Source organism: Coloeus monedula, assembly GCF_965178545.1.
Source record: "Coloeus monedula genome assembly, chromosome: 24".
Lineage (NCBI taxonomy): Eukaryota > Metazoa > Chordata > Aves > Passeriformes > Corvidae > Coloeus > Coloeus monedula.
The window spans coordinates 184785-204814 of NC_138804.1; the positions used below are offsets into that span (position 1 = coordinate 184785).

Consider the following 20030-nt stretch of genomic DNA (forward strand, 5'->3'; position numbering starts at 1 on the left):
CCAAAGCCTTGATGCCTCTGGACCAGCTGCGTCCCTGCACTGCAATTCCAATCAAGCCCACAGAAAAGCAGTAGGAAGATGGCAGGGCTTACCAGCAGTTCCTCAGTCTAGTCTCTGAACAAAGTGGATTTAAAAGAGGTTTAATTTTCCCAGAGGCTAATGCTCTCAAATCTAAATAAATCCTCCAAAAGAAGAGATTATCCATAAATTTACTAGTTAGAAATGTTAGTGTACCCAGTGTTTATGCAAGGACTGCTGCTCTCCATGCAAGAGTATCACCTATACAATTCCATATTAAAGGAGAAATGGATTTCTGGTAGTTTCTCCCCCACCTCCCTTTCCATGCTGAAATGTAGCACAGCAGCGTTATAAATCCCACTTCCCAAGAGCAGCAGAAATTTACTGCAGTATCAAGGCAAACTTTTTTCTATTTCACTGAAAAAAGCTCTTAAAAATCCCCCCTTGCAAAAGAACTTAATACAAAAAGCAAGATCCACAGGCAGAAAAGCCCAGTGTGAAACCTGAATAAGCATTTAAATTTAAAAACTGCAGAGTTAAAACTTAAAATTACACATTCACAAAATACAGGACAAGGTGAAAATCAAGAAACAACTCCTTGAACGCAGTTGATGCTGGACTTACCCAACATACCTGCTATTCAAACACTTCCTCCTGTTATTCATATTCCATTTACTAAAGGGCCCACCTACACACCATGCGACACGGAGCAGGATGGGACTAGACCAGTAGAACCTGGCTGCTAATTATGGCCCTTAAGGCTGAGATTAATTAATTTGTCCCTCTAGCTATAAACAGGAGGATGACTACACCCTCACTAAGCACAGGTAATTTTGGAGAGGATAGACAGAAGGATGAAACAAGGAAAAAGTGACTTGCCTGACATCAAACACCACAGCAGCAACATCGCTGGGAGCTAAACCAGGCCTCCTGTCCACCTAAGCATCCTTATTTTCCCTGGACTCACAGTTGGTAAGGAGAGAGAACACAGTCATTAAAACACAGATTGAAGGCTTCATTTGGAGGCTAGAAGCAGATGTGGAATAATACTGATTAGTGTAATCACTAGTGTCACATTGATTTTGGGGATCCAGCAGCCTCACAACAATCCATCCCACTTCCCCAGCCTGATGCACTCACACAGGTTTTGGCAGGTGACCAGACTGCAGCACATCCAGGATACCTCACACAGCCAGTTTAATAAATTCAACCTGAAAATTCCCCCCTTTCTTTCCTCCAGATGCATTTTGTGTAAGCCCACCAACACCCCCAGAGAAACTGGATACTTAACAATGCCAAATAACAGCCTTGCTGGCTGATGGACAGAAGAATCCAGCCTGACCTTAGGTATCAGCAACTGAGCAGTCCCTGCATGAACAAAGTTTTCCAGTCCAGGAAAGTTCTTCCCTGCAAACTCTTTATCCTCATAGTCAGGAAAAAAATCCTGTATTTATAAAAGACAAGTGAAATAGAATAATAATAGCAAAACCCCACTTTTTATAATGTTAGGTCCCAGGTAAGACTTTTTCTCAAGTTTCCCTTGCTGCTCTGGCACTGCTGGCCCTCAATAGAGGGCCTTTACCTCGATCTGAACAGGTACAGAAAAGCCAAGTGGCCTGAAGCCATTACTAACTCCAAAACTGCTGGAAAACAGTATGAGCCAAGAGAACTGGACACACTCATCTGACAATTTCACCCAGAAGTAGATACTGCTTTAGGAAGGTGCAGTTGAGCCAGGAGAAATCCCATTTACAGACATCTGCAATCACAGGGCTTCTGTCCATAATTGTGGGTCTGTTAAAAACTGATTTGGAAGTACAAGATGAAAAATTCTATGACCTTGCCCCCCTCTGGCCCTGATCCACAGGCAGGAAGAACAGGATACAGAGCAAGTCAGGAGCAGGATATAAGCACTAATTTAACTCTTAGCACAAGGTAAATGAAGCTTCCGTGGCCCTACAGGGAACATGCCACTTCTCACCTGCTGCTAATCAAAAAATGTAAGTGAAGAAGACTTTGCTTCTAATTATTTGTTCTCCTCTGGCATCACACAAACACCCTTTACAAGGGAACAAATCTAGTGGGAGTTGGACTCCATGACCCTGATGGGTCCCTTCCAACTCAGCATATTCTGTGATTCTGTAACAGCTCTTTTCCTGCTTCTCCTGTTTCCCACATAGCAGTAAATTACACCTGGTTTGCAACAGACACTAAACTTAATATTGCCAAAAATAAAAGCCAAAATTTGCTAGCACAAATCTGACAGCTTGTCACCATTTCAGTAATTATCCTCCTTCTCAGTCTCAGCTGATAAAGATAACCTCATCAGCACAAGGTCATCCATCCAGGAACACGGAGCAAATATTCTGTGGATCCATCCAGATTTCCATTGTCAACATTGCAGCAGAGCAGCTTTAAAAATGCATTCCCACAGAACCTGAGGCAGCCAGCAAAGACCAGCTCAAACCCTCCTGACCTTGCTTCTATCCCTGCACAAACGCAGTCTCCCCTGCACTGGGATCCGAAGGCTGGCAGGTGTCAGCTGTACCTGCAAACCTGCTTCCTGCGGATCTTGGCACTGCAGCAAACCAGCAAAAACTTTTAGACAGCTCTGGAGAGGAGAGGAATCAATAACACACCACCAGCAACACTTTTGTGCATCTGCAGGGGAGCTCTTGCCAACACAGAAATAACACTGACCAAATCCCCCTTCCAGGAGGCACAGTGAGAACAGCCAATCCCACCGACCTACAGCAATGAGTTCAGTTGGTGACAGACATCCCTGATTTGATTTTGAGTAGGAGAGAAGGATTAGTCAAAAGAACACAGCCTTCAAAGGCATGTGAGTACAGCCAGAGACCCCTGAAAACAGGCACAGTGACATGCTCTGTTTAAAGCTCAAATACTCCAAAGGCAACAACCTTTGGCTTTATCCCCCATCCATGAACACCTCTGGAAGCTTCGCCTCCATGAGCACAGCCTGAGACACAGCCTGTGATCCCAGCCCCAAGGCCACATCCAGCAATAACCTCTTTTTTTGCTAAGTCACCCTCTGCAACACAGTGTTCATGCACTGAGACGTCTGAACACGGCCCACCACTAAACACTGTGCAGGCACCAGACAAGTCAGTGCCTCCCAAACTTGGATCAGAGTTTACAAATCAAGGCTTTTCTGTACAATTAGGGCCAAATTTTCTTTGTTTGCACCCATAAAAGCTAAGGGAGAGAACTGAGGAGAGAAAAGCACGTTAAGAGAGGTTCACCGTTCCCACAGACAAGTGTGAGGTGATGAAGGAAGCCCATATGGGGAAGCCTCTGGTTTAAATCAATGGTGGGGATTAATCTTGATGGATTTTGGACAACTAAGTCTGTGGCAGTGCAGCTCTAATTAAGGGGTTAATTCTTGGGGATTGGTTAACTAAAGGAAAACCTTTAGGTACTGGCAGCCAAGAGATTCCTGCTTTTAGCAGCAGCTTTCTGGAGCTAAAAGCTCTAGAAAAGTGAAAAGGTTCAAACCCTCAGGTCTAACAGCACTTAAACTTTACCAAAGTCCAATGATCTTTCCCAAAAGTGTTTCAAAAGGACAGACTGTCTGTTTAGCACAGAAGTGCCAGGCTTGCACAAACCGACCTCATCAGTATGCACCTTGTTTTGCCCCATGACACTCAGCAGCTGTGGCTAATTAGTCCTTGATAATGAATTTCCCATCACGCCTGCCGAACTTCCCCATGCAGCTGGTAGGTGAGCAATTCCTAACTGTGCTTTGGAATCAGTATGCCAAAAGCACAAACACAAAAGAATAAAGTTAACAATCTGTTTACCCCTTCCCCCACTCCTCCAAAGCTGCTGCCAGCCAAAGGCTGGGGGAAAAGAAATAATAAATCTATTTTCAGGGGTCAGCAGAGAGAAACCATTCGGACTGCTCTCAATTTTCCTATCTTTGCCACCAGTGCTTCGTGTTAGTTCTCTCAACTCATTCAAGTTAGGAGATGAAGCCTGTTCTTTTGGCTAATAGCACTTAAAGCCTCTCTCTGGAGATAATTAGTCCTCCCTCCCCCATCCCATCCTCAGCAGAAAGAGCACAGAGTCACCAATAAACAAGAAAATTCAGGCAGCGACAACCAGGGCATAGCTGGGACCAAAGCTGCCTCTCACCTCCCTATCTCAGCACAGCTGAGAATCAAAAACAAGTGACACCACAAGCAATAGAATGAACACCACAAGAATTTTCAGGTTAAGGGCTTTGTCATTTTGAAATCAGGAAAACAGCAATTCCTCATCTACAAGGAGCAAAATACCAATGTGTCACTGCTAGATGTTCTGCCTGGTCACCTTCCAACCCTGACGGATCGTCCTGAGTCATTCAAAATCAGCAGATAAGAGCAAGAATTGGGAAATCTGCAGCCCTTTACCTCTGATTCCAGGCCTGTCACCCAGCTACTGGCAAATCACAGCAACCTCCACACCTCAGCTCTTACTGAGACACAGTAAGTCCTCCGGGGAGAGAAAAAAAATTAAGGGCAGTCACCACTGGGAAAGCACCTCTGCTGAAGAGTGACAAAATTCTGTATGTCTATATGCCAACTCCTCACATGGAATCAGCCCTTGAATTCAGGGGCACAGTTTGGAAGGAGTTAAACCTTCCAGCCATGGGGATGAGCAGCCATGCTGGCTGCTGCATTCCTTGCCTAACCATGACCCCACTGCACAGGGAAGAACTGGGACTAGTTATCACCACAGCACTGACACGTCAGCAAGAGCGACTAATTAACTGATAAAAATAGATCTCTGAAACGGCTTTTTTCCCCTCGACACAAAGCTGAGGCCCAACGCTGCCGCAGTTGCACATCCATTAGTCTTCCACGGGCTCCAAACTTGCCAGCAAAAAATAAAAGCATTCTCACACTCAGAAAAATAAACCCACATGGCACTTGTATGCCAAAAATCACTGTTAAAGAGAAGTAGGGAACTGATTATGAATTACCCGGGGCATCTCCACTCCCACCTTAATGGATGCTGGAGCAACATGACGTCTTTGCCCCCAACAGCCCTACCAGCTTCCCTGCAGCCCAGAGTTCCAGTTTTGCCTGAAAAATGACGTTTTGAGGTAATCCAAGTGATCCCAAGGATATTGGCAGCTTTCTTCACTCATTGCATCACTGAGACCAGCCAGAAAAACCCAGTTGTGCTTTAAGTCCCCCCACCCCCGGCCAGACACAGGTTTTGTACAGCTTGTAACTGAATATTCATCACCAGCTAATAAACCTGCAGGAACCACAGTCTCAGCGATTTTTAATACATATAATGCTCCAACACATGCCAAACACAATGAAATTTGATCAAAATAGAAGCCATTTGTTTAAATACAAATGATTTGGCTCTCAAAACTGTCATCAAATTAAACTGGAAATCAAATTAACCAGTGATTGAATGAAGTAGAAGGCTGTATAATCACAGATCACTGATCCAGCAGCATGGAAACAAGGATGCAATCACATTCCCCTTGTTTGTGGCACTGCCCTGTGCTCCCGACAGGACTCCTGCTCCATCTCCCAGGACCTGAGTATGCTCCGTGCCTCAGACACAGCTCATTTCTTGGTAATCCAGAAAGAAAACGTGCCTTGCAAAAACACTCTGATACATTATCAGATAAGAGCATCACCTGTGAAAGGACACACTGACACATTTGAAACCACCTTGACTTGGCACAGAACAGCACAGTCATTTCCAGCACTGTTTGCAAGAACAGGTTTAAACCTACTCTGAATGAGAGAGGGGTTTTGCTGCCATCGCTGTCCAGATACTCAGCTTCAGTTGTTGTAACTGTGCCAGCCTTGTCCCTCACAATCGGCCTCATTCTGGCTCTATTTTGCCCTTTTTTGCAGTCTTCACAAATAGGAATTTAAACCACCTAAGTTTACGATTTGGGTGTTGTTTACTCTTAAAAGCAATTTGGATTCATTTAAAAGGTCTGTTTGAAGACCATCGGGCATTCCTGAGGAAATCCCAGCAGCGAGAGGAATCTAATTACACCCCCTTGCCACTTCTATAGCACATGAAACTAACTCAGCTGAACATCCTTTACCCACCCCAAGAGTGGACTATGGAAACGTCATCAATCCCCTTACCTGATTCTGCCCAGGACTTGCTTTTGAAAAACGGGAACATTGGAAAAGTTCAAGTTTAACACTCACTCCTGCACAATTCCAGGTTTCTTTAAGCAATAAAGAAGCAGTTACAAGGAGAAGAGAAGGCTCCTGGGAGATCTCACTACAGCCTTCCAATACTTGAAAGAAGATTATAAAAAGGAGAGTGAGTTTTTACTCAGGCAGAAAGCGATAGGACGAGGGGAACAGTTTTAAACTAAGCAAGGAAATTTGGATGGATATGGGGAAGAAATTCCTTCTTGTGAGGGTGGGGAGGCCCTGGCACAGGGTGCCCAGAGAAGCTGTAGCTGCCCCATCCCTGCAAGTGTTCAGGGCCAGGCTGGATGGGGCTTGGAGCATCCTGGGAGATAGTGGAAGGTGTCCCTGCCCATGGCAGGGGGTGGTACAAGAGGAGCTTTAAAGTCCCTTCCAACCCAAGCCATTCTGGGATTCTTTGACTCCCATTTCTCTTTCTAGGCTTGTAGACGCAGCACTTGAATATTCTAAAGCTTAAGAAGCTTTATAGTTCATTTCATCCTCAGCTGAGCACCTTCTCACATCATTCGCTTTTGTTGCAGTATTCCAGCCCCAGAGAAGGGCACCAAGCCCTCACCTACCTCCACCTGGACAAACACAACCCAGTGCAAGGCACAGAGGTAAATAATTCATCTGCATGCAAACAGAGGGAAAGAACAATTAAGCCAGAAAGCACAGCGGGGACGTTTCAAATTTCAGTCAACATTAAGGCAGGAGAGAGCAAACAAAGAAATACCAACGGGCTGCCTCAGAGAGAACTTTGGGGAAGCTGGAAACACTCACAGCAAGGCACAGGAGGGCAGCAGGGACAAAAAACCGGGTTTACTGTAGTCCCAGACCAAGCCGCTCAGAGTTTCCGAATTGTCCTTCGGAGGACAGCAGCGAACAGGGACGGGAACTCCGCTTGTTGCGTTCAGAACCGGCGTGCGGGGTGCGTTCGACCCGCGAGCCGGTTCCCGTGGAGCGTCCCCCCGGGCCGCCCCCGGCGCGGTCCGCCCGCAGCGCCCGCACAGCCCCGGCCCCTCCACGGCATCCCCGGGTCCCCCGAGGTGCCCCCGGGTCCCCCCTAGTGACCACCCCCTCCCGCCCCCGTCCCAAAGCGCTGCCCCTGGGCAGGGGGCTCGGCAGGGCCCAGCCGGGGGTCCCCAGCCCCGTCCTTCCCCCGGCGGGGCTCCCCGGCCGTGCCGGCGCTCGCAGCCCCCGCCCGGCCTCACCTGCTGCTGCCGCCGCCGCCGCCGCCGCCGCTCCCGGGCCGCCCCGCCGGAAGCCGCGCGTGGGACATGCCGGGAGATGTAGTGCGGCCGGGGGGACACGCCCCGGGCGGGAGGACACACCCCCCGGAAAAGGGAAGCGTGGATACGGGGGGTTTGGGGCTGTGAGGGCGTTTGGAGTGAGGCTTTGGGGTCAAGGGACAAGAGGGGATTTGGGGAGGGGGATGATGGGGTGCTGGGCGAGGTTGGAGGGAGACTCTGAGGCCAAGGAATGACTGGTCGGGGGGAGTTGGGGTGAGGTTGCTGGGAGTGTGGGAGTGAGGCTTTGGGTTTGGAGATGGGGGCTGTGGGGGCTTGCTCTAGGGGGTGATGGGGGTGTAGAAGTGGGGCTTTGGGGTCAGAGCGTGACAGGGGTCATGGAGAACTGGCATGGGGGGTGATGGGGTGTTGGGAGGGCTGGGATGAAGTTTTGGGTTTGGGGTTTGCCCGCAGAAGCCTGAGATGATTCCCTGCGTTACGTCGGAGGTGGATTTAGCCTCTTAACACTCCGGGCAAGGAAAACCTCACCCTGAAGATCTCAGGGCTCCGGAGGGAGCGGCTGGCACGAACACACACACACACACCCCCCCACAACCTAGTCCAGTGGAAGCTGTCTCTGCCCAGGGCAGAGGTGGAACGAGATGAGCTTTAAGGTCCCTTCCAACCCGAACCATCCTGGGATTCCGGGATTCCAAGGTTCACAGCGGGCATGCGGGGCACGATCGTGGCGGGGCTGATTGCAGCGGCCGGTTCGCAGCTCCCGCCGACTCCCAGCGAGCGGCGCTGCCGAGCCGGGAAAGCCGTGGAGCGGCGGGGAGGAGGCGCTGGGGGGGCCGGGGGACACCGACGAGCCCCGAACCCAGCCCCGGGCCGGTCCCACCTGCCCCTTTTCAGTGCCCCGCCCTCCCCAGGCGGGGCTGGATTCGGAGCGGTTTGGGCTGTAAATCCGGACAGCTCCGGGTTGTGGAGCCCGTCTGTGCCCTCGGTCGTCTCAGCAAATGTTGGGGACGCCCTTGCACCCACCGCGGTGCTCATCCCCCGGCTGTCTCAGAGCTGGGGGTGCGGGTTGGGCACCCTGATCCCGGGCGGTGACAGCAACTCGGGGACACGTCCTGAATTACAGCTGGTCCCAGCTCTGGCCGCACCATCCTTGCTGCGTGGATGCTTCCAAGGACTTAAATGCTCCAGCAGCCATCTGAGGTGCCCAGAAACCCGCACATTCCCCGGGATAAGCCAAATTTATCCCCAGCGAGGACAGGTTGTTGGCTACATCATGACAGCCCCATTATCACCTTAAATCCAAAGCAATCAGCTTTTTACTTGCAAAGGGCTGGGAGCTTGTGGATCCCCACCCTGCCAAGCTCTTCTGCTGTGTCTGCAAGGATGGAGCTCGTTTTGGAGGGGCTTGTGGAGGCACGCTGATTCCCGGCCACCGCTGGCACTCCAAGGACCCCAAGGTGCCCCCCAACAGGTAGGTTATGCCAGGGCTGGCACTGGGCACAGAGGATGCCAGGGCATATTTTGGGCTCCATGGGCCAGATACTTTCTGCTCCTATGAGCTAAGGCAGTGACAGAACTGGGAGTTCTGCTGCTCAACTCTATCGCAGTCCGAGGTGACCACAGCAGAGCTTTGCTGAGGTAGCTGCTCTCCACTGGGAAGTATGTGATCCCACGGAAACACAGGGCATTGATTGCCCACAGCAGACATGGACACCGGGAAGAGCTGGGACAGAGACCTGTGCCCACCCACCACTCACTTTAGCCAAACGTCCCCCCAGTTCTTGTGCAGCTGCTTTGTCTTAAGCCTCAGCTTATCCCCTCCCATGACAGGGGCTTGGAACAAGATGATCTTTAAGGCTCCCCCCCAACCCAAACCATTCCATGGCTCTATGATTATCCATCTCCAGCCCATGCAGTGGATCCAGGTATCTGCTTGCATCTGTAGGGAATGAGCTGTCCACACTCAGGGCACAGATATTTCTCCTCGTCTCCAGCCCCACATGAACCCCTGCACAGCGAGGGCAGCTCAGCCCCAGTAATGCCAATTTTGCAAAGCACATTGGGCCCCAGCAGTCTTTAAGTGCTCCTTCAGCACAGATTATTATTATTATTATTATTATTATTATTATTACTACTATTATTATTATTTCCTGTTGCTTTGATGTGTTTTAAACACCACTAACACATTATGTTTTTAAATTGAGGGCAAGTGGAGTGAAAAACAAATAGCATCTGTTGGGATCACAACTATCAGTGACAGGTAGGGAGATTATTAACACACCGGCCCTGCAAGATAACAGTGAAAGCTGCTGAGAAATTATACATATGTACACAAATTGCAGGCTTTGGTTATGCCCCAGATGAGGAATTTATTGGTTTATAATTGTGACCAACTGAAAAAACAAAGGGGGTTAAACTGATGCGATGACCCAGGCTATGAGCTAATGGAGACCCCAGGACTGGCTCAGCTCCCCAAGCCCCCCAGGCCCCCACACAGTGTTCTCTGGTGCTACAGAGTGACACCCTAAAAGTACAGCTGTTATGTCCACCAGGAACTTTGGCACAATCAGCAAAGCCCAGGGAGCCCTGTCCTCCTGCATCAGTTTCACAGAAAAAGCTGCCCTCAAACCTCTTTCTCCCAAAATAGAGACTGCCCTATACATCCCCAGCAAACCCTCACCAAGCCTCCCTTCTAGCCCCACTGCCCTCCACATGCTTGCTCAGAGGGGCAGCACAGCAGGTCCTCCATGGCTGCAGGGGCCAGAGGGTTCCAACCAGCCCCAGAGCCAGGATCCTGCTCCTAAGGCACGCAGGGAAGCACCTCCCATGCAGAGCTGGCCCCTCCTAAGGGATCTTATCAGCAGCTTCCAGGGGCTCCTGCCCACACCCTGATAAGTGCTGGGCTCCACATCATGGGGTTGGGGTGTCCGCAGTGCTGCTTCACCCACCCAGCACCACAGTGGAATGAGTGTCATGTCCAAATCCTGGCTGTCGAGGAAGATGTTACAGCCAGGAAAGACTGGAAACAATCACCACGGGGAGGGTTTACTGAAGCCAAACCCATCCCCCTCAGGCAAATGGGGAGTACTCAGGCCTCCCACATCCCCCTTGGACAACTCAGGGATGCTCCCAGGCACTCCTGGAGCAGCAAGACTCCTGCCCTCTATACATGCCATACAGGATCAGCCCCTGGGCTGACCAAGGGGAAAGTGAAAAAGGAAGAGAAAGAATAAAAAAAGAACTATTTTATTTTTTCAAACAAGATTCATAGCAAAGTTACAGAGGCATTTCCATGCCTAGCCAGGAGTTAATATACCCAAAAAATATAGAAATAACTTAACTGGAGCTATGATTCAACAGCCAAACCAAGGGTGGTGATGCTGCTGGCCCTGGATCCTGCTCCCCAACAAACACCTCCCTGGCAAACTGCGCTGCTGGGAATGCTCCTGCATATCCAGATAAAGCCTTGGTCACCCCATCCCACCCTGCCACCCTCACAGCAGGAGAGGGGCTGAGGGAGCCTCATGCCCCAGCACAGCTCCCCACCTCAGCCCCTAAAGCTGAGGCAGTGGAGATGTGCCAGTGGTTGGAAAACAATGCAAAAAGGTGTAAAACACACTCGGGTATTTCTACCCTTTCCCTGCTCCTGCCCTGGCACTTAGGTTAAAGGCACTTCACATCCCAAATCGCAGGGAATGAGGCAGAAAGGTGGGGAGGGTGTGCCTGGGCAGCACCCCCACCAGCAGCTGTGTCTCCCAGCACGGCAGGACCCAAAAAGCAGGGATGAAGCCCATTATATCCTCTGGCCATCTCTGGCAGGGGGACAGTCCTCTGCAGTGGCAGCCTTGGTGCCAGAACATGTCACAGGGCTGCCACACCAGCACTACACCCACAGACATCCCAGTTTGGCTTCATTTGGGCTAACCCCAAAAAGGCACGGAGCAGTGGAGCACGCGCAGCTCTGCCAAGCCCAGGGCAGCACTTTAGGGTCTTCCCAGCACTGAGAGCTTCTGTGGGGATCCCCTTTCCTGGAAGAAAGTGCAGGGAAGCTCCCACTTTCCTTCCACAGCTCTAAGCTCACTAAGCAGGGAGACAATACTCCAGACGAATTCTCAGGGTACCAGCTGCCCCCTGGCCTTTCCCACACAGCCAGGGCAGGAGGAGGAGGAGGAGAGAGCAGAGGCAGCTCAGGTCATGTAGCGGGTGACGGCCCTGAGGGCGTAGAGCAGAGCCGCCTGCATCCGTGCCTCCAGTAGCAGCAGGTTGATGTGCACCTATGGCGAGAGCAGGGTAAGGGCACAGGGTCCGCACCCCCAAACACCGTGCCAGGAGGGGAAGGGACAGGGCAGCACCTTCTCCGAGTGTTTGAAGTGCCTCCAGAACTGTGTGTAGATCTGCTTGGTCGTCTTCTCCGGGTAGCAAGCCACTGTCTTGATGTAGATCTTCAAGTTGCGCTCCAGCAGCTGGTTCACCTCCCCGTAGTCGTAGTCGTCATAGCTGGAGAGAGGAGGATGTGTTATTCCAGCCACAAGCCTTGTGCTCTCATAGAACCATGGAATGGTTTGTGTTGGAAGGGAGCTTAAAGCCCATCCAGTGCCACCCCCTGCCATGGACAGGGATACCTTCCACTATCCCAGGATGTTCCAAGCCCCATCCAACCTGGCCTTGGACACTTCAGGGGATGAGGATTCCACCACCTCTCTGGGCAAACTCTGCCAGAGCCTCACCACCTTTATAGTAATTTCTTACTAAATTCTCCTTTCCCAGGGCTGTTCTGAACCTCAGCCAAGCCCACCAACAGCATCACTTTGCCTTGGGGAAGCAGCAGCAACACTCTAACCAAGACCAAATCACTGGACCTCCTCCTGGGCTCTTCCCAAGGCAAAGAAACTCCAGCCACGTTTTGGGGATGTACCGGATGCCAAAGACGCAGTGGACGTAGTTCCAGATGGCCCGGCGCAGCATGGAGGTGTCCACGCCGCAGTGCATGGCAATGGTGTTGTAGGTGAGGTTGTAAACCACCTGGAACTTCTCATCCAGGAGCTGCCCCACATCCGGGTACAGGCGGTTGATCAGCGAGTAGCCGTGGTCCTCCCAGGTGTAATCCTGATGGAGAAAGGATGCTGGGGTAGGGGTTTGATGGGGAAAAGTGGGGTCCCTCTGTCCTGGTTTCAGGCAGAGTCAATTTCTTCTCAGCAGCTGTTCCAATGCTGGGTTTTGGATTTGGAATGAGAAGGGTGTTGGTAACACACTGATGGTTTGGGTTTTTTGCTAAGTTGGGTTTATCCTGGGTCAAGGACTTTATTAGTCTTGTTTCAGGCTCAGGAAGCATAGCCAGGACACGTGACCCAAACTGACCACAAAGATATTCCACACCAGAGAACGTCATGCCCAGTATATAAACTGGGGGGAGTTACCTGGAAGGGGCCAATCTGGGTTTGGGAAGACGGGTCTGGCATCAGTCAGCAGACACAGAGCAATTGCATTGTGCATCACTTGTTTTTTCCGTTTTCATTGTCATTATTATCATTTACCATTATTATTGTATTTTACTTTATTTTCAATAATTAAACTGTTCTTACCTCAGCATACAAGTTTTATTTTGATTCTCCTCCCTGGGTTGGGGGGAAGAAAGTGGGGGCTGAGTGAGCAGCTGTGTCATGTTTCATCTCCAGCTGGGCTTAAACCACGACACCCCCAAAGCCAGGGACATAAGTGGGGGTCCCCCCCTAAGTTGACACCTCCCCCCAATTCTCAGCACCTGGTTGCTCAGCTCCAGCCCTTCACCCACTCTCCACAACCCTGGGAACAACCCTGAGATAAGCAGGAGCTACCCCCCAGACCTGAGCCACGGCTGAGCACCCACCTGTGCACGGAAGGTGGGGGGGGCCTGCTCCCCCCTCCGTGTGAAGTCCTTGTATCCAAATTCAGGGTCCTCCAGGAAGCAGCGGATGTTGGACTGCAGGGAGGGATCCAAAATATCTACAAGGCACCACCACAGTGGCCATGAGCCCAGACGGGAGCCAGCGCTGCACTGCAGAGCGGATCCTGCTCTCCCTCAGGCAGGTTCTGGTTCCTTCCCCCTTCCCCAGGCTCCCCTGGCCCATGGGGACCTCCTGCCCCCAGACAGTTGCCTCCTGCACCTCCTCACCTGAGGAAAGGACCAGCAAACTCTCTGTCTTCTCCAGCTCGAAGCGCGTTGCCATCTCCTCCTGTGTGACTCCTTCCTCCTCCCACTGGTTTTCCTGCAGCAGCTTCATCCTCTCCATCAGCACCTCCACCTCCTGCATGGTGTCCGTGCCCTGGGGAAGCACAGGGCAGGGTCAACCCTGCCCCTGGTCGACCAGAGGGGCCCCCAAGCCCAGATCTGCGGGCACTTGGGGGACCTGCAGGGCTGCTCAAACGAGCATCTCCCTCTGTGTTTGTCCTGCCAAGATTCCAGCAGCTCCTATGACCCATCCCCGGGCCTGGGAGGAGGGGGAAATCCTGTGTAGGACATGGAAGGTACTGCATGGCTCTAAAGCATCTGCTGTTCCCAGCAAAGGCCACAGAATTGCTCCAAGAGCTGGGCCCCTCTGCTCTGAAGCCAGGCTGGGAGAGATGGGGGTGTTCAGCCTGGAGAAGAGAAGGCTCTGGGGAAACCTTAGAGCCCCTTCCAGTGCCCAAAGGGGCTCCAGGAGAGCTGGAGAGGGATTTAGACAAGAGCCTGGAGGGACAGGATAAGGGGAAATGGCTTCCCACTGCCAGAGGGCAGGGATAGATGGGATACTGGGAAGGAATTCTTCCCTGTGAGGGTGGGGAAGCCCTGACACAGGGTGCCCAGAGAAGCTGTGGCTGTCCCATCCCTGCAAGTGTTCAGGGCCAGGCTGGATGGGGCTTGGAGCAACCTGGGATAGTGGAAGGTGTCCCTGCCCATGGCAGGGGGTGGAACAAGATAGGCTCTAAGGTCCCTTCCAATCCAAACCATTCTGAGATTCCCAGGGGAAGCTCCATAAAGCATGCAGCACCCCACGGTGCACTCACACCCCTGCAAGGCAAAGCCCCTCTTACCCCAGAGCCCCCCATGCTGTCATCAGAGGCAGGACTGCTGTCGCTGTGGGGCGAGGGGGGCCAGCAGCTGTTCCCCACATCCTGGTCCTCCTCGGGTTTGATGCCGCAGCCGAAGACAAAGGATGCGAGCGAGTGGTAGTGGGTGAGGAGCACCAGCGCCTGCACCAGCTCCGCCAGCGACCAGCTGTCCTCCCCTGGCTTCAGCAGAGCCTGTGACACACAGCAGGAATTGGAGAGACCCCCCCCAGCCCTCAGCTGTACCCTCACCACAGCCCAGTGCCGGGGCAAGCCAAGGGCAGGGATATAGGAGCATGTCTGGGAAGTGCCTCACCCATAGACCTGTTGGGGGCAAGTCACCCCTTCCCATCCCACTGACTCCCTCAGCCCTGAAAGGGTTAAACCCTGGGAGCTGTGCAAGCAGGAATGTGGCCTGGGGTTAAACAGTGTGTTTTGGGGGGATCTGTGCTGGCAGCATCAGCTCTCACCTCGATGTGCTCCTTGGTGATGAGCCAGGGCCGGTGCGCCAGCAGCTTGTTGATCTCATTGAGGTTCCGGAGTTTTTGGGGGGCACAGTGCAGCCCTTGCAGCCACACAGGGTTGCCCCCTACCTGCAGGAACTCCCCCATGTGCAACCCCACCAGGTAGGAGCACCGGTGCCGGGCTGCTGCCTGCGGGGAGAGCCAGCAGTCAGCCCCTGGCACTGGCCAGGGGACCCCCACCCTGCTCCAAGCCCTTGAAAAAGCCAAGGCAGGGAGCCCACTCCTCCCACATTGCTCCTGGAGGATTTTCCCTGGGGATACAAGTTCCAGACAGGAGGGATTTCCCCCCTCACTATCAGTGCCAGTCCCCAGGGGTCCTGGAGGGAGGGTGTTGGGGTACCCTAGGTGGGCACCAACCCCAAGGGGCTTCCAAGCTTTTGGGACGTCAGATCAGAGAGGGGCCCATCTGTGGAGTCCCCAGTGTCTCCCAAGCAGCAGTGCTGGGACCCCACATAGCCCCCTGTGTCCCCACACCCCAAGGGCCCCACTGCTCACCATGATGGCAATGTAGTGGCGCTTGTGGTAGGGCAGGGGCCCGTCCATGCGCAGCAGGAGGTACTGGGTCTTCCAGAAGCTGCTGAGGTACTGGGGGTGCAGCCCCATGACCATGGCGACGTGGTCCACCCTGCCTGCCGAGACGAAGGCCTCGAGGAGTTGGTGAAGGCTGTTCTCCCCACCTTCCTGCGGGATCTGTGGAATGAGGAGAGGAGGGAAGTGAAGGGCTGTGAGCTGTAGGCCCCTGCTCTTGCCAACATCCCCCTCACCTAAATGGAGACCCCCCCAACAAGCAGGATCCAGGCACCCAAGAGCACCAAGATCAGATCCTCACCCCACTGGAAGTGCCCCGCCTCCGGAACGGACACCGCCGGTGGCCCCTGCTGCCCGTCTCCCTGTCCCCAGCCCCAGGGGGCAGGGGGTGTTTGGGGGTCTCCATGACAGATCCCACACAGCCCGTCCAGCTCAGCCCATGGGTTGGGTTGTTTGTCTGGGCTCTGGAGCGCAGGGGAGGAGATGGGGGTCAGCCCCCCCCCGGCGCGGTGACGAAACCACGGCGCTATCTCTGCTGGAGGAGGAACATCTGGGAGAGTGAACGTGGGTGCTCAGATAGGGCTCAGGTGCCCTGGGGATATCAAGGTAGAATTCTGAGGGGGGCCTTGAGGCAAGGGTGGAGGTCTTTGCATCGCAGGAGAAACACAGATGTGTTTGGATGAGTGGGGAAACTGAGGCACAGGCAGGGTAGGCAAACACCAGGGTGAAACACAGCTGTTCCCCCAACCTCCAGAACGACTCCCCCACAATGCCACAAGGATCTGCCCGGGCTGGTGACCCCTCTCCACCTCTTCCTCCTTCCCCAGCATCCCATCCCCACCAGCCACTAAGAACTGGGGGGGTTGGGAATCCTTCCTGTCCCCCCACCCGCAGCAGGGAAGGGTGAAGGAGACCCCCAGCAGGGAGAAGACCCCCCCCACCCACGTCCATCCCCATCGCTTTACCTCTCCCAGGGGAATGAAGGTGCTGGGGCCCTTTGCCTGTTCCCGGGGAGCCTTGATTCCTCTTTCCTAGGAAGGAAGGAAGGAGCAGCCGGGAGTCACCGGAGCCACGGAATATCCCCGTCAGCGTCACCGGAAGGGGTGACTCAGGCAGACACCCGGCACGGGCCACGGGGCCATCGCCCCCACAGCCCTTGCGTCAGGCTGGCAGCGCTGATGAAACCGCGCCGGGATGTTGCTCCGCTCCCGGGCGGGTGTGGCACACCGGGACAGCGGCCCCACGGGTCAGGAGCCGTGACACCACTCCCGAGCCGTGGGAAAACAGGGAGAAACGGGATGCGGGGGTCCCGGGCAGTGGGGATAAGGAGTAGCAAAGCCACAGCACTGTTCCTCCACAGGAACAGGTTACGATCACCAGCAAAGACACGGCGCCCGGGGGTCCCACTAACCTGTCCCTGGGCACAAAATGCTACTAAACGTCACCATTTCCCCCCACCCCTCTCCAAATTAATTAACAGAGTTAATCCAGAAATGAGCCCTTACTTACAGGGGCTCCCCCTGCTCCAAGCACGGGGTTCAGGTCCTTTCTGCCCCACACTCCTCAGGGCTGGAAGTGGGCAGCTGTGCTCCCACAGCACCCAGTTAGTTACTGGGTGAACTGGATGAGCTGCTCCCACAGACCCATAAAGAGGGACATAATGGCAAAATTCAAACCCCTGTGCAGGCGGAAGGTGCAGCCTGGCACCCTCTCCTAAGCAGGAAAGGGGTGTAGGATGGCACGAAGTGACCAGAGCAGCTGTCACTGCAGCCACGCACTCCCCATGCGCCGGGCAGCGGGACAAGGCACCGAGACAGAGCCAGGGCAAAGCCAGGAATGCCCTCATCCAATGGCTCCCATGGGATGCTCCTGCCTTGAGTCACCATGGAAGCACTGGGGTGACAGCGGGATCAGGCTCCTGCTGCTGAGTTGGTTCCTTTGTTCCGTGCTGACTCGGGGTTTGAGGAGAAAGAACTGTCTGACGGCCCAAGAGACTCCCTGGCAGGGGGACAGCAGCAGACCCTGGCAAGGCAAATCCATGGGACAGACAGCAGGACTTCCAGCCGGCTGGAATTCCAACCCCCCAGCCCAGCCACTGCTTTACAGTGGCATCTCAGGGTGACCTTGGAAGGTGCTTTTAATCATTCCTGCAAGAGGCTCCTAGTGTTTTGCTGAATTAAGGAATACTTGGGGTGCTGTGCTTAACCCTTGCTGTGCCACCACCAGATAAGATATCCCCTCCTGCTTCCACCAATGGGGAATCAGAACCACGGAATAGTTCAGGTTGGAAAAGCCCTCTGAGATCGTAAAGTCCAGCTGTTACCCCAGCACTGGCAAAGCCACCACTAACCCTCGTCCCCAAATGCCACATCCACATGTCTTTTAAATCCCTCCAGGGATGTGGACTCCACAACTTCTCTGGGCAGCGTGTGCCAGGACTAGACAACCCTTTCAGTGAAGAACTTTAATATCCAACCTCAACCTTCCCTGGTGCAACTTGAGGCTGTTTCCTCTTGTCCTATCAAACTGAGGGGAAACTGAGGCACTGAGATGCTGTGACTGGCACCAGACACACAACCTGCTCCCAGCTCCAGCTGGCACAAAGCAGGCTGAGGGTCTCGACAGAGGTACCAGGGGAACGAGATAATTCCCCGGGAGCAGGAAGATGGGTGTGCTGAGTACTAATCCCACTGGTGCCAGTGCTTAGTCAGGTGTGGGGAAACCATCCCAGATAAGGTGAGGTTAAATAAACACCATCAGAGCCACCCAGCAGAGTGGATTGTGCCTCCTAACCGTGTTCCTGCCAAAAACTGTTCCTGGGGACAATAGCAGCATCAGGGCCACCACCAGTTTCACCCCAGCCTGCTCCAAAGCACTGATTTCAGGCTTTGGCTCACGTCAGAACAGGTGCCAGAGTGAGTTCCCTGCTGTTCTCTGCTGCCTGGGGTCTGTTCCATCCACTGTCCCAGCATTTCTAGCTTCCAGCCCTCCTCTGGAGTAACCATCCTGCTGTGACAACTCCCTCCAAGCAAAGCCCCAAGCTGCAAAGCAATCCCGCTGTCACTAAGGAAATCTGGTGGAAGGGGAATGCAGGAGCAAGAGAAAAAAAAAGCGCTTTTTTTTTTTTTTTTTTTTTGAGGGGGGAAAAGAGGTCTTGCCAATAGAGGCAACTCCCAGCTTTTCAGGATACTCAGGATGTTGGTGGACTGGTGTTGCAGACCGAGCTGGTTGCTTGGGAAGGTCAAGGAGATCCTGCAAAACTCCATGGACACCCCAGGACCCCAGTTTTCCACACAATGCATAAGCCCTGGGCGACACCAGATGTTTTCCAGATGTCTTGGTTAACGGGGACATCCGAGATCCCATACCCAGCCTGGGAACAGCAGCACGAGCCAAACAACAGGACAGAGATCCTGAAGCACCCAACCTCCTGTCAGCCCCTCACCTACCCCGACAGGCACATCCCATCACACCCGTGCCTCACTCCCCTTTGTGCCCGGCCATTCCTGTAAGCTCTGCCCGGCTCCCACATACAGCCCAGCTCCTGGAAGCTTTGGAGACCACAAGGTCTCCCCTTCCAGGCGCCCGAAGTTCCCCCTGCCTGCACAGGGCCGCCCCGTGCCCAGGACGCTGCAGGAGCTCCCAGCACCCAGCCTGCTTCTCAACACCCCTGGTTTTAGCCTCACTGCAAAGTGGATGAGCCAAAGGATTGTTCCTGCACCCCGGCCGGTTTCTGGACATGTCCCGGCTTCTCCCCTCCCTGCAGCCAGCCGGGGCCGGGTGATCCCGGGCAGAGGGGAGACAGCGGCCGCGGGTCAAGGGCACACCCCCAGCGCTTCCCCGAGGGACTCCCGTGGGGGCTGCACCCCACGTGTCCCGGGGATGGGGCGATGCAGCCCGGGAGCCCTTACCTGGCCGCCCCGCCGGGCCCCGCAGGCCCGGTGCTCCTCCGGCCCCGCGGGGCTGCACGGCGAGCCGGCCACCAGCATCACGGCGGAGCTGGGCGGTGGGGATAGCCCCGGGTACCCCCGGAGGCCCCGGACACCCCCGGACACCGCCGGACACCCCCGGACACCCCCGCGCTCCGCAGCAGCCCCGGGGCCCGCGCCCGCCACGCTTACATAGCGCGGGGCGGTGGGACACGCCCCCGCCCGCCCCGGCCAATGGGAGCGCGCGGGCGTGACCACCAAACAACAACCCGACCAATGGCAGTGCAGAGGGGCGTGGCCAACACGCAGACATCAGGTCTACCCAGCGCCAGCCGCACTTTACCGACCATTGAACGCTGGGAGTACTGGAAATGTGTCCCCGGGCTAAAGGGAAAAGAAAGCTGAGGGAAACCCTCTCTGTTCCGCTCAGGTGAGGCCCCGCCTGCCGTGCGGGGCCAGCTTTGGGCCACCAATATCAAAAGGATACGGAGCTGCTGGAGCGACCCCAGAGGAGGACACAGAGATGCTCCGAAG

General features: G+C 54.1%; 2 protein-coding genes across 4 annotated transcripts in view; both read right to left on the reverse strand.

The window, feature by feature from the left end:
- The window catches only part of PHACTR4 (phosphatase and actin regulator 4), a 65397-nt gene extending 57955 nt beyond the window's left edge, over positions 1 to 7442 (reverse strand). Inside the window, exon 1 of one of the 3 annotated variants that reach the window (XM_082296508.1) lies at positions 7415 to 7442. The gene's annotated coding sequence lies outside the window, so the exon portion shown is untranslated. The remainder of the gene's footprint in view (positions 1 to 7414) is intronic. The other 2 variants (XM_082296509.1, XM_082296507.1) reach the window with 2 other exon arrangements.
- Positions 7443 to 10680: 3238 nt separating this feature from the next.
- SESN2 (sestrin 2) lies at positions 10681 to 19644 on the reverse strand. The gene is made up of 10 exons (XM_082296395.1): positions 19479 to 19644; positions 16533 to 16598; positions 15535 to 15729; positions 14986 to 15168; positions 14501 to 14710; positions 13602 to 13752; positions 13317 to 13432; positions 12366 to 12556; positions 11803 to 11947; positions 10681 to 11724 (listed from the first exon to the last, which is right to left on the reverse strand). Exons 1-10 carry the CDS (start codon positions 19554 to 19556, stop codon positions 11638 to 11640), a joined length of 1422 nt encoding a protein of 473 aa, XP_082152521.1. The 5' UTR covers positions 19557 to 19644; the 3' UTR covers positions 10681 to 11637.
- Positions 19645 to 20030: the final 386 nt, after the last annotated feature.

What these genes read in the sequence shown, in the direction of transcription:
- SESN2 (XM_082296395.1), bottom strand. Translation starts at nt 19,556, where the DNA reads ATGCTGGTGGCCGGCTCGCCGTGCAGCCCCGCGGGGCCGGAGGAGCAC. An exon ending in GCCACTACATTGCCATCATG is followed by an intron (nt 15,169 to 15,534) that starts GTGAGCAGTGGG and finishes CTCTCCCCGCAG; the next exon opens with GCAGCAGCCCGGCACCGGTG. An exon ending in CACTGCGTCTTTGGCATCCG is followed by an intron (nt 11,948 to 12,365) that starts GTACATCCCCAA and finishes TCCTCTCTCCAG; the next exon opens with CTATGACGACTACGACTACG.